Source organism: Passer domesticus, chromosome 3 (assembly GCF_036417665.1).
Source record: "Passer domesticus isolate bPasDom1 chromosome 3, bPasDom1.hap1, whole genome shotgun sequence".
Lineage (NCBI taxonomy): Eukaryota > Metazoa > Chordata > Aves > Passeriformes > Passeridae > Passer > Passer domesticus.
Window position 1 is genome coordinate 70,801,143 of NC_087476.1, and position 13,251 is coordinate 70,814,393.

Below are 13,251 nucleotides of genomic sequence, written 5' to 3' on the forward strand. Positions count from 1 at the left end.
TTCAGTGGACACTTAATAAAAATCCTGTGTGAATTTTAAGCTGTTCTCAGCTCACATTGGTGTAGTTTGGTTTGTTTGATGAGTTTGAAACTCATTAATCAGAATAACAGTTCTCCTTGCCTCCTGTCTTCAGTGATGCAGGCTTCATCTGTGTGAAGTTTGAAATATTTGTCTTACGAGTTTATGGTGGGAAAGAGTTGCAAGAATACATCTCCTTCAATCTGCTAATACAGCCCAAATAAATTTCTAGACAGCAGTGAATGGGCTCATGTGTATAGACAGAATTCCTGTATATGTAAGTGACCAAAAATGGAATTATAATAGTATTGGATAGCTTTATTTCTGCTGCTCAGAATACTCTCAGTGCTTTTGGAGGCTTTCTTTTTTTTTTTTTAATTTAGAAACCCCTGAGTTTCAAGCAAGAGCTGTTAGGGGTATTAATTTTGAAGAGTATTCCTAGATACCATGTCTTTCAGTAAGTTAAGTTTGCAGCCGTAGTCAAGTCTTGCACTGTAGACATAACTTCAATAGTTATGGTCTTAGTTTTCTGTGTATAATAACTTATTTTCCAGATAGAAAAAAGGAATTATGCCTGTAGAATCCAACATGGCCCAGGGTTACTCTCACTGTATGTCACTGTACAAGAATGTAGATATCTACATTATTTCTTTAGGATGAACTCGCCATTATGTGAAACATGAGTATCCATGCTTCCTGCCTGAAGCTGCTGCTCATCTTGCTTTTTAGCCAAGGCATTCCAGTCACAGACTGGGATCTGTTGTGTAAGGTGTTGTGCGTAGACACATATGGGCACCCCTGTATCAGTCCAGTCTTTATGGATTTTAAATTTCAGCAATGAAAATACAGTCCAAGATAGCAGCAATTGCAGAGAAAGAGGGCCAATGTTACTTGGAGTGGGCAGTGATACCTGTATTCTGGTAACTTATCACTTGTCATGTTTTTGGAGATCATTTGGGAAAGTAATGCTTTGTTTTCCATGGATGATGGAAAGATAAGGCTGGTGGGCATCTCTTCCTAGAACTTGTCTTAATTCTGTCTAACATGAAGTTCAGTAATTCACACATTTTGGTTGTTAGTGCCTACTGAAAAGGAGTATCCATGGAAATATGGTGTTAAGCTTATAGTTAGCCTTGTAGAGAACAAGTTCTTACTATTTTCTCATATTTTGGGGGTGAAGAAGAGGGTTCCCTTTTATGATCTCTTTCAGAAAGTCAGTGTTTTAGATCTTCAGAAATAGGATGATAGTATTTATTTCCATCTTTACCATCACACATGTGGATGATTGGCAGTCAGCCCTTCCTGCTTCTTGTTTGATGTGTGAGCAATGGCACAGATCCATGATGAAGTAACAGTGTGGGGGTAAGGAGAAAGAGCCAAGAAAGTTTGATTGAATTGCAGGAGGGGCTATGTGACTTTTAAAGGTCCATTCCAACCCAAGCCACTCTGTAAATATGAAAATTTATGAATTCATGAGAGTGGAAAACCGGGTGTGTGAAGACCAACTGGAGTTTGTCTCCAGTTTTAAAAATCCAGCCACTATGCCAGTGCCTTCAATGATGCTGCCACTGCAGCAATCTGCAAAGTCACCATTGAGAGGAGTACTCTGAAATTAAAAAAAAAAAAAAAAAAAAACACAACAGAAAAAGTAACGAGAACTTCTACTTAGCATACTTGATTCTCTGTTCAGAGCACTTTTTGTCTCTGGAGTAGAGCATATGATTTAATTTGAGCATATCTTTGAAAGATAAGTGTGTTACATGTGGGTTTTTTAGGAGAAGAAAGAAGTAAAAAGGATAAATGTGGGACAGAAAACTACTAACACTACTTTTAAAAAATACGTTTGCCTTCCCACATCTAGTACTGCTAAAAGGCTCATAAGTTCAAAGGCACCTTTATCTCCCCTTCTAGTGGATTGTTTTGGGATTAGGCAATTCTGTGGTTGGAATGGAACACCCCACTCCCACCACTGGTCTGTTGTAACTCATGGCTTTCATACCTAACCCTCTAAGTCTGTTTCACTTGTTTTAAAAATGACTACGTGAGTGTCTGCATCGAAGCCAAAACCATATATGAAAGCACTACATATCACCTCAACCCAATGAGGTAAACTGGGAAGTGAAAGTCCCTGTCTCATATGACAGATAATACCAGCTTCCAAGAGTAAAACCTGTCAGTCCTGTTTTCCCACTGAGAAGAATAATTGTTCAATTATCAACTATATTATTTTTTTTTAATTTTCTAAAATTTAAAGCTACCAGGCATCATTTGTGGGGGAGGAAAATGACAAAATGGAAGAGGGTACATCACACTGATACTGGAGAAATGACACCTTTGTTCATTCTCATATTTTCTACAACACTGTGTAGCATTTTTCTAGAGAATCCTGTTCTCTAGACACATAGTGAATATTGATGCCTGTCCTATCTGCTTTCCTGGCTCTGAGTCTGATGTCTGAGTTTTGAGGGAACAATGACAGTTTGGAAAAGGAGCACAGACCAGACAAATGCAGAAACTATGTGTAATATGCAGAAAATATGGAAATAGAGTTCCTGAGACATTAATGTGGCGATTCAGCTGTGTACAGCTTTATGGTAGAAAAAGGGTGGAATGATTTTTAAAACTGGCTTCTGATAAATTTCAGTATCAGGAATATTGTTCAACTCTTGATAGTATTTTGCTTTCAAAAGAAGTTGCAGCACAAAGGGGCAGTCATGCACTAGAAGCTGCTGGGGGGATCTGTACACAGTTGTGTTGCCCTGAAAATGCAGAGGATGTTTGGATAGGCTGTGATTCAGCCATTTTCTTCAGTGTTTTGAAGAATATTAATTGAATGTGACAGCAGACTAAGGATGGGAAAAGCTAACCAAAAATATATTTGGCCCCAAAACTGGGAACAGTGAAATGAAAAGTAGGATTGTATGGTAAAGTTTAAATTGTCAAATAAATGGTGCTGGATTCTTTCAGTAATAGCATGTGAATCTCTCTTTTGTTTGTAATTTTGGGTAGGATTGTTTGATAGAACCAGGCTCTTCTGTCTTTTATCTTTGTGATTTTCAGTAATATGATGAGGGAAAGATGAATCTTGGAATTAGAATTTTACTTTTTTGGTACTACACTTAGGATAACAACGAATTTCAGAGGTAAATTGCAGAATTCCATGCTGCAATGGGTTAGATGTTTGACACTTATAATTAGTTTGTCTTAGGTATTCATTGCACCTGAAAAAAATAGAGCATTTCCTAACATGCTAAGAAATCATGCATAAAACTGGGCAAAATAAGGCTAATAAACTTCATCCTCTGAAAACATTGGTGCTGTACTAGCTTTAAAGTTTTTAAAGCAAGAAATAAGCGTGCAGAACAAGTGTTGTGTGTACTAGACTGAAGTTTCACAGATCCTGCAAGCACTGCTTTTCAAAACCTGCTCAGAAAGTGCTCTGGTGCCAGGATCTGGTGAGTTCACATTTGGTTGATCAGGAAGAAGTTATATGGAGGCAAGGAATATAATTAGTAAGTGAAATGGATTTGTTCCAAGTTTCTTTGTCCTTCACAGACGAAATTTGTGTTCTTCACAAATAGGACTCACAAGTATATCTTAGGATCCCTAATTTGTACCTGAGGATGTCACAGATAATCTTGATAAGTGCTCCCTAAGCTTTATATTCTTTCTCTTACTCTTTCTAGCCAGTTTTAGCTGTTAGAGTCACCTGGAGAGAGTTTCTCATCTCGGTTGTATCCAGAGTGTGCTGGCGGGTGTGCCAATTGTCTCTTGCTTCCCTCCTCGGAGATGTCACACACGGTGGCAAGTGCTCTCCCTCTCTGCTGTGTTAGCACCCAGGCAGGGCCTGGATAGAATGCACAAGGCAGCAGAAAGATGTCTGAAAGAAACCCCAGTGCCTGATCTACCTGATATTGTCATTTGTTACGTGCAGCCTGGCTACAGGTCAAGTAACAGCATATCAATTTAGCATGTAGATAAATGCGCTGCAGTTGATTTCACTCTGATCTCATTTTAATGAGAATTTTCCTCTAATGTTTCATTGGAGAGGAAAGAAAACCTGTCTTTCATGTGGTTTCCTGGCTAATTGCTGATTATAGGGGAGTTGCACAATATGACCACAAAACATGCTTTTAATTGCAAGGTTTTTTCACAGTAATAATCTTTGATATGAAAAAGGATTTTCAGTCTGTGGTAGATGGAATACAAATGTAGATGTTGTGCATGTAACATTGCATGTATGATGTATGGCTTAACCTACTTATCTTGGCTTTTTAAGTTCTGCATTCCTAACTTTGCTTTCTGTCATCCTCTCAGGAACCCTGGGATGCACAGCACATTCCAGCACTGTTCTCTGCTTTCTGTGGTCTGCTAGTTGCACTTTCTTATCACCTCAGCAGACAAAGCAGCGACCCATCTGTGCTGATGTAAGTTGCCTGTAAATGTTTTTTTGCTGATCACTCTTTACAGCGTGCAGCCAGAGTGATGCCTGAGTTTCAGAACCACAGGGGTTGCTTCCTGAAAGTACTGTGGTGAGGTGGAATTCTTCACCATGTCTGCATGGCTGGTAACAGTCCTGTATATGAATGAAGTGCTGCAGTCAGATCACCAGTAGGGCTGGTGTTCTTTAAGCAGCACTATCCAAAATCTCTCAAGCAGATTTTTCCCCTCTGGGAGGTTGTATGCTTGCCAGGTTAGAGGACAGTGATTTAGTTGAGTGGGGTTCTGGCAACTGGAGTTGCAGAATGTGCATTGGTTAGCACTGGGACCAGTAAAAGGAACATTTAACATGCTGGGTAGATGGCTTTATTCCAGCTCTTGCTGAGGATTACTTCAGTAGGCTATGCCTCTCAGTTTGAGGTTCCATCCTTCCTTTTGTTCTCTGACACAGCTGCTAGAGGTAACTGAGGAGAGGAAGTGTATGGTAAGAGCTGACACTGCAAACAAGGGAGATTAAGGAGATAAGTCTCAATATTGTGATCTGCATGTTGAGGTGATGTATGACAGACAGACCCAATAGATTCATAGCTCAGGTGCAGCAAATGTGAATTTCCCAGTGAGGAAGCTGTGATGTATGGCTGTTAGAGGGGCTGTGGGGGTCAGCAAGCAGCTGGGCAATTACATCTATGGCTGTGGGGCTAAGCAAGCAAGTGGGTTTTGTGCCACCAGTATCACCATAGCATTTGGAATTCTGCTTCACAGACAGCTCAGTTTTATCCTAGGAGAGTGCAGAGGGCCTGTAAGAGGTTCTCTCACAGAGAAAAGTTCTCTCTTTTGATTCATGAGGTGAAGGTCAAGGCTCATGATACATGATTCTGCAATGCAGAAGAGAGAAGGGGAAAGTGGAGAGCTTTTTAGGCTGTTCAGAATTCTATTTTAGCAGAGAAAGTTGGAAAAAGCAGAGCAACACTGATGAGGAAGGAAAAGACACAGAGCACTCGTAAGAAATTGTCATCCCAGTAAATCTTACTGGAGAGTTGAGAAATTCTTTATGTCCAAAAAATTCAGGGAATCTGACATTTCTTCATTGCTAGGTTGTGATGTGGCAAAGCAGCAAGAACTGCTTGCATGTCTTGCCGTGAACTTTACCCACAGCCTACTGAGTGTGACACAGATGTCAGGTAGATCTTGATCAAGCTTTATGTGGATGGTGTGTAGTTTTTTGGCCATTGCAGTATGGAAATTATATATGTTAGGAAGTAAAGCTATGTATTAGGGCGAGTTCTTAGCCTTTGCATAAAATATACATAGGTTAATTGCAAATCAGGTGAAATTGTGAGTTCTTTCAATTTTGAAGTAATTTAAATGTATCCTTTTCTCTTACTTCCCAGAAAGGACACACCAGTTCATGAACCTCTTTAATAAAACAGAAACTTTTCTTCCTTGAAATTTTTGTTTTAAGGAAGTAATCTAAAACTATTAAATGCCTTTTAACTTATAAATCTACCTAGCAATTTCATAACATTTGAAATGAAATCTTCAGCAACTGAAATAGTTCCTAAAAATGTAAAAATTAAGAATATATGTACAACAACATCAAATGTTTATTGTGCAATTGTAAAAATTGCATCCTTAAAATCATCCTTAAAAAAAGAGATTTAAGATTTTTTTCTCTAAACAGCTCTGAACTTCTTTTAAATAAGTTAAGGAGATTGGAAAAAGTATTTAAGTCTGGCCTATGGCATAAAATTCAAGATAGATGAGGAGGTAGCACATAAATCTCAAAGAGAGAATTAATGTATAGGTTGTACAGAACTGGCTTCCTTAGCCATTTTAACATGGGTCTAAAGAGCTCTCATATTGGTTTCAGCTTAGCTGAAACAGAACTAAGAGTCATAAATCAACAGTACCCTCTCTGCTCATTCTCTAAATGACTGAGTCGCATTGACTGGGCTGCTGAGACTCCTCAGGATTCTGATGAGGAATTTCTGCTCTGATCACAGGTGGAGCTGGTTTGTGTCAATCTCCAGCTGAACAGAGATAAGAATGCCAATGTATACATGAAGAAGGAAATCCGAGGCTGTTGTTTCTCTTCTGTCCTTCAGGAATATTCATATCTGTTGCACATGTTCTGAAGTATATTAACTAGGAAATTTTTTTTTGAACAGGTCCCTTATTCAGTGTAAATACATCCCTCACTATCTACGCCAGCGATTTGAAGATTCATCAGAAGATCCACTCCCGGAAAAAATGAGAGAATCAGTGGTAAGGCTTTTCCTTTCCTTAATTTCTGTTCAAAGCTCTGTCATCCATTTTGCCCACTGAGGAACCTTGTAAATATTGTAATTGTCATTTAGTAATTTAAAAGATAATCTTTACGGTGAGGCCAGCAGTGAGAACGGGGATACACGCCATTTTCCTTTCTGAAGGACTCCTCTGAAGGGCTCTGCCACATTGATTCTTTAATATAGTCCATGGGAAGTGTACTCTTAGAGTCTGGGGAGTGGTGCATCTCTCATCCTAGTACACAGAGAACTAATGCAGGTTCTGAGCACAGAGTTGCAGTCTGGGAATCTGGTGTGTCCTAGGTAGGCTGGATTGTTCAACAAGCACTCAAAAAGGTGAGCAGTCCTGCCAGACTCTCTGTGTGTGCTGCAGAGGAGCAGGATTTGGTCCACAGAGTTACATGTGTTTAAAGTATCCCTTATTTTTTATTTTTCTATGGCTAGGGCTACCTGTTTTTCAGGAATGCCTTTTCTGTGCCAGGATATACTCTTGACTGTGTGCCGTCCACCCCAGCTGAGCCAAGTGGAGCACACTGCCAGACTTGGCACCTAGAGGTGGAAGAAGCACATGAAACTGGGATAGTATAGGAGAGGGAGGTACATGCCTGGTGCCAAGCATTGCCATCTCATCATCTCTTTTTTGCTTGGCAGGCTGTTTATTTACTACTGTCTGGCAGGAAGCTCTAAGTTTGTGTCAGCTTATTTCTCACTTCAGCATAAACATCATGAAGTGACCCATCTTCCTTTTTGTGTCTTTTTATATTAGAAAAATGTTACCCAGGGGAGGTTGATCTTCTAAGGCATTCATGTGGGAAGATCATCAAGTTTCCAGAAATGCTAAGGGGTGTTTGACATTTGTTAGTCATGTGAGCTGTCCTGTTTCCTGGCTGTTAGACAGCCCTTCCTCCTGACCACATCCCCAGTGCCTGCACATCCGAGCATTTGCAACCTAGGCAGCTGTTCCTAAACTTCTGAATGCTTTCTGAAATCCAGGAGCATTCAGAGTCTCTGGAAGATAGACTGTGTTTTTTGACCCTTAGACATGACCTGGGAGTCTGTAGTTCCTACTGGCCTCCAGATGTCCCTTCAAAGGAATGCATCTCTCATGTACATCTTGAATCATTTCTTAGGCATCTTATAAGGTGTTACACAGCCTACATTCAGCATAAGCATTGATCCCACACTAACAATGTTTTCTACTTTTCTAAGCTTCTGCTAAGATTGTCATTTTTACCATGTATTATATTATTTTAAACTACTTCCTCTAATAGGGTCTACATAAGATTAAGTGATATGGCTATTTCTTGTTGCTTGTATTGAGCTACAGTTTCTTGCAAACTAAACTGTTTGCAGCAGTTGATACTGGAATATATGCGTGCATCTAGAAACAGAGTAAAACAAAGTGAAGTATTTTTGCTAGAATTTTGCTGTATTCTGTGGTATTTGTGGTGTGCAGGTTATTGCTGTGGTTCATTGACATTCTGTTCTTGTACATGGGGACTGTATGGCAGATGTAATGGAAAGCTTCTCATGCTCCTGTAGTTCTCTTTTGCTGATAGTGCCTTTCTTGGAGGAATACAGATTCTGATGTCATCTGTTCTGCAGATGGAGCCTAGCCCGGGGACTGAAGCAGTTACTGCAGCTGTCCACTTAACTGGTTTCATTTCACAGTGCAGAGGGAAACCTTGAGCAAGGCTTTAAAATATTGAAAATAAAAACCAAAAATAGTGGAAAAATCTGCATCTAAGATCCTGGCTGTATTTTTAAAATGAAGCAATTCTGCAGACTCTGACAGTTTTTATATCAGTGACATGGACAGGGATCTGCTGTCTTACACTAATGCTTGGGCCCTTGAGCCAAGGTGGGGGAAGGTGCAGAAGTATAGGGATAACTGCGCTGGGATTTGCCAGACACAGGACTTCAGTTCTTCTCTTCACAATGTTTCATTCCTGTCACACTTTTTCATTTTGTCACACTTTTAGGATTAATTAAGTGGGCTTCCTGGCACCTTTGCTCTCCAGGAAATGCCTGGATTTGGGAATTGGCACTTTTCTGCTCTGTACATTTGATACTCCACGATGCTGCTGCTACGAGGCAGAGGCTGCTTTCCTTCAGTGTTGATGCAGCTTGCTAGTTCTTTGCATTAATTTTTCTTTCCACCTCTGTCTGGGCTTCCTTCCATCTGTATAAAAGTTGTAAGCCAAAGGGTTTGCTTAAAATGTCAATTAGCAGTGTTAATTTGGAAGAATTAGCTGGAGAAAGAGGGCAGTTTCTGATTAATGTGGACTCTTTGTCTAACCCCTGTGTTACCTGGTACCTCTGTCTCAGTTAAACACCAAGGAGACTCCCACTGGTATCTCACCAATGTAGTGCTAACAGGGCAAGTAGGGAAGAGCTGAGGCAGGAGAAAATGCACGTGCATCGAATTTAAGGAGCACAATCAAGACACAGTCCCTGCTGACTTGCTTCAGCAATAGCAGTCATGTTTAGGATGTAGGATTGGCTGACTCTTCAAAGCCAATTTAAAGTAATTTCCAGAAGTTTTGTAAGGGGATCTTCAAACTGTTCAGCAGCTGGGTGAAACAGTATATCAGTATTAGGAAGAGATTTCGTGATGGCAGCTCATTTTTTCTTGAAGTGTTTCCCTGCAAGTAGAGTATTCCTAACCCCTGTCAGAGGCAAGAGATGGCAGGGTGCAACAGAGGCCAACCTTGCCTTGGTGACACGTGGTCTACAAAACAGCATTTAAATAAGATCCATTTTAACCAGAAAGCCAGAGGCATACAGAACCACATCACCTTCTCAAGCAGCTAAAAGCAAACAAGGTTAATATTGAAACTTAATGTGCTGTTTTCTGGATGGTTTTGCATTGGTGTTAGGAGTAATAAATACAGCATCTCTAATGTTTGATTACATGACTTTTACCCTTGTGCTTTCCTTGAATAGCTGTGTAAGAATTGCCAGCTTTGAAAGCCTGAATTATGAAGCAGCTGTGATTGATAATTGACCATTCAACTTTGAGAGTGGAGCTTCCTACCATTATAATTAATTTCTGTAGGCATCCACATGGCTGATTACTAGATTAAGCAGTGGCCTGAGGCTGATAATGTGTTACATTCAAACTCAAGGTTCCTTCCTGGTCTTTAGTGCAAACATTTAGATAGCTAATAAAAAGATTTGTACAAAGCCCCAAAAATCTAATTGAAAATAATGGTTGGACTTGGTGATTTTAAAGATCTTTTCCACATAACTAATTCTATGATTCTGTGATAATAATTAAAACAAAAAAAGTGCCACTCTAATATATTCTGCTTGTGAAATCCCCAAGGCATCGAAGGTAGCAATGTTGGTTTGGGGTTACTTTTATTTTTCCCTTGTGTAAAATGGAGTGTAGAATGGCTTTCAGCCCAAACAGTGACCATCTCTCACTGGAGAGATTTGAACTGTGAATAGGGTTTTAATTTTTAATTTTTACATTTTTGGACCAATTGCAGTGAAGGGCTCAAGCGTCATGCTATAGAGCTATTCAGTACTCAGCTCATAAGTTCCTGGCCTTAGGAATGATATCCAAAATCCTGCTTTAGACAGTTGGGTCTAACGTAGGCACACGGTTTTCAGGAGCTAGCTGCCCTCCACAGGAAGGCCAGGAGCCACGGATCCACCCCCAGCAGGTAGATGCCCAAGGTTTTCTCCTGGAGTTGCCATTTCCTGGGGGACCCTGTTTAGTGACACAGAGCAGAAACAAGCACTACTCAGTTTTGTTTTAGAGGGAAAAAGTCTGAATTTTGTGAGAAGCTTGAAAGCATTGGCCACATCAAGAGGGACCTTCTGTGTGGACCATTGTGCCACACTCCGTGCAGTATATTTACATTTTGAAACAGTTCAGTGCAAGGACAGAAGGACAAGCCTGGGCATATATGGTACTTTAAACACGTTCTATATTGCCAGAAATGGAAAGCAATTGTCAAATTTGGGCTGGAATATCTGAATAATAATAATTTCCTTAAAAACATAGGCCTTTTTCTGTATAGGATTGTCAAAAGTTATGAGAGCACTGTTAAAAGGACAATTGCAAAAGGAAAGATGGGAAGTAAAAGTCCTATGCCATACAATTTGTGTAATATGTTCTCTTCTGAATGCAATGTTTGAAAATATTCTCTTTGGTGATCTGGTCTGGAATGGAAAGTTAGGATGCCACCTCTCCCCAGAATGTGAATTGTTATTATCTCTGCTGATTTTACAGCTAAATTCTTAATATTTTACACAGCTTTTAAAGTGTCAGCTTCTTCAGTCATCTGATTGTGAGAGAAATCAGCCATTTTAATAGTAAGCCTTTTGGGTTGTACAGAAGAGGTTGTGAATGTGATTGGAGTGTGTTTGTTGTTCTTAGAAGCTTATTTTAGATTACTGAGTAGCTGAATTCAGCTGTGCAGAAAATGATATTTGATCAAGACTTTTCATGCTGTGTATTCACAAAAGGGCTGAAATAGTGCCATCTAAATTTGACACTGCTTAATTTTTTCAGATTCTGCTGTTTTACGTAGATTTTGTATGCAACATCTTTAAAATATCTGGAAAGGTTAAAAAGTCATTCCCATTGCATAGATTGGCAATAATTCAGTTATTCATTTTTATTAGACTGTGTTTTTTCAGTACTGCTACTTGCTAGCGAGAGAAAGTTGTGAGAGAACTGAACAAGGACCTGTGGTGACAGGCAGGGAGCCAAGGTTTAGTCAGGGAAGAGAAAGCTTTTCCTGTGAGCTCCCTCATGTTGTGGTTCTTCTGTTGAATGCAGCAGCCAAGGAGCAAGGCTAGCAGGGCTGTGCTTTGAAAAGGTGTTCAGGAAGGGTTCCAAAGACCAAACTCTGCTCCCACACCTTCGCAGCACATGCAACCCATGCAGAGTGCAGGGCTGTCCAGAGAAGGATGGCTGTCAGATGAAGGGAGCACCACTCTTTTGGAGACACGTGCACACTCCTGAGCAGCCCTGCAGGGAGGGCAAAGACTCTGGTGGTTGCTTGAGATTTCAGCTAAGCCGAATTGGAGTTTCCTGGGACAAAGCAAAAGTACTTTCAGAGCCTGAAGGCTTTTTAGTCCTGCTGCATTTCAAAGGGCTGCTGCAGTAAGTGGAAGTGCTGATGCAGGTGACCTTTTACTGAGAAGCATATTTCATAACAGGGAGTGATAGGCAGCCTAAATATAGAGGTTGCTACCAGCTTCCCTGGTAATTCACAGCCCTTCTGTTCTTCACTTGTTCTGCTTGCTTTCTTTTTTATCTCCTTTATTTGTATAGTTTGCCATACTATCATTATTTTAGTTTTCTTTCTTTTTCTCTGATGAGATTCATTAAGCTTAGCTAGATAACCCCACCAGGAAGTCAGATGAACCTCTGGTTCTAACAAAAGTGTTCCTTTTCACATGTTGTTTCTAGCTATCTTTGAATTAAAGCATAAGTCAGCTTCTAAACCAAGAGCTACAAATAGTTTCTCATTTGGTAACTTAGCAGCAGAATTGAGCGCTGAACCTAAATGCCCTTCTCATAAATCTAAGACAAGATTTTCATTTACTCACAAAAGCATTTGGGTGATCTCTGAAGTACAATTCAGAAGACCGCACAGATCACAAGCTATCTTGTTTATTTGTTTACTGAGAATGACATTTTAATCTCAAGAAAAATGTGCTGTAAAGACAGTGATATTTCCAGTTTTTAGAAACAAAGTTAATCCTACCACGGTTACAGATCTTTACATAAAGGCAGATGTGTCCTTTCATTATCATTCAATGACACTGGAAAAAAGGCTTGTCTAAAATCCACAAAATCTTGCTGCAGTTTGACTTCCAATAAAGAAAATCAGGGAATGGGACATGTCACTTTAGAACATAATAAATGTATTAATGTTGTGACTTAGAAGATGTTATGGTAAAGCATGACTTTTTTCAGTAATCCAAGAGAAAGGGGATAAGAAAAACTAGTTCTTGAAAATAGGGAATGGAATCAGAATTTTGATTCCCAAAAATAAGAAGGTCTTAATGGAAAAGAATTATATTCCTCAAGCAGAATCAGATTCAGTATTAAAATGTATTGCTTTAATTTCTCCAATATTATAACTTTGTTATTTAATAATATAATTCAAAATTAGGCATGAAGAATTTAAATTGCATTACTTCAACAGACCTGGAGTGTGGAGAGAGAATTTCCCAAAGCAGAGTGGAGAAAATACTTTTGTAGTAGGGAATGTCGATTAACCTTATTGCAATGCAGAGTATAAGTAATTGAGAACAGGGTAATTACTTTGGTTAAAATAGTGCTGCCTTACTAATTGTGTGTAAAATAATAATTTTCACAGAAAGAAATCTTGAAATCGGATCTCATTGTCTGCACAGCAGCTGCTGTTCTGTCGTTTGCTGTCAGTGCCAGTACTGTGTTTCTGTCACTAAGGGTATGTATCTATCTTTTTTTCCCCCCACTAAGGTATTATGTCTCTTAGGCAAAACCACAGGGTGCTTT

At 39.6% G+C, this 13,251-nt stretch overlaps 1 protein-coding gene across 6 annotated transcripts in view; it reads left to right on the forward strand.

Moving 5' to 3' along the window:
* PCNX2 (pecanex 2) overlaps positions 1 to 13,251 on the forward strand; it is a 151,393-nt gene that overhangs the window by 58,231 nt on the left and 79,911 nt on the right. For all 6 annotated transcript variants that reach the window (XR_010358915.1, XM_064413825.1, XM_064413826.1 and 3 more), the window contains 3 exons: positions 4,336 to 4,445; positions 6,627 to 6,723; positions 13,091 to 13,183. Coding sequence is in view for 5 of the 6 variants with exons in the window: in XM_064413825.1 (XP_064269895.1) it covers positions 4,336 to 4,445; positions 6,627 to 6,723; positions 13,091 to 13,183 (300 nt within the window). In the remaining variant the exon portion in view is untranslated. The remainder of the gene's footprint in view (positions 1 to 4,335; positions 4,446 to 6,626; positions 6,724 to 13,090; positions 13,184 to 13,251) is intronic.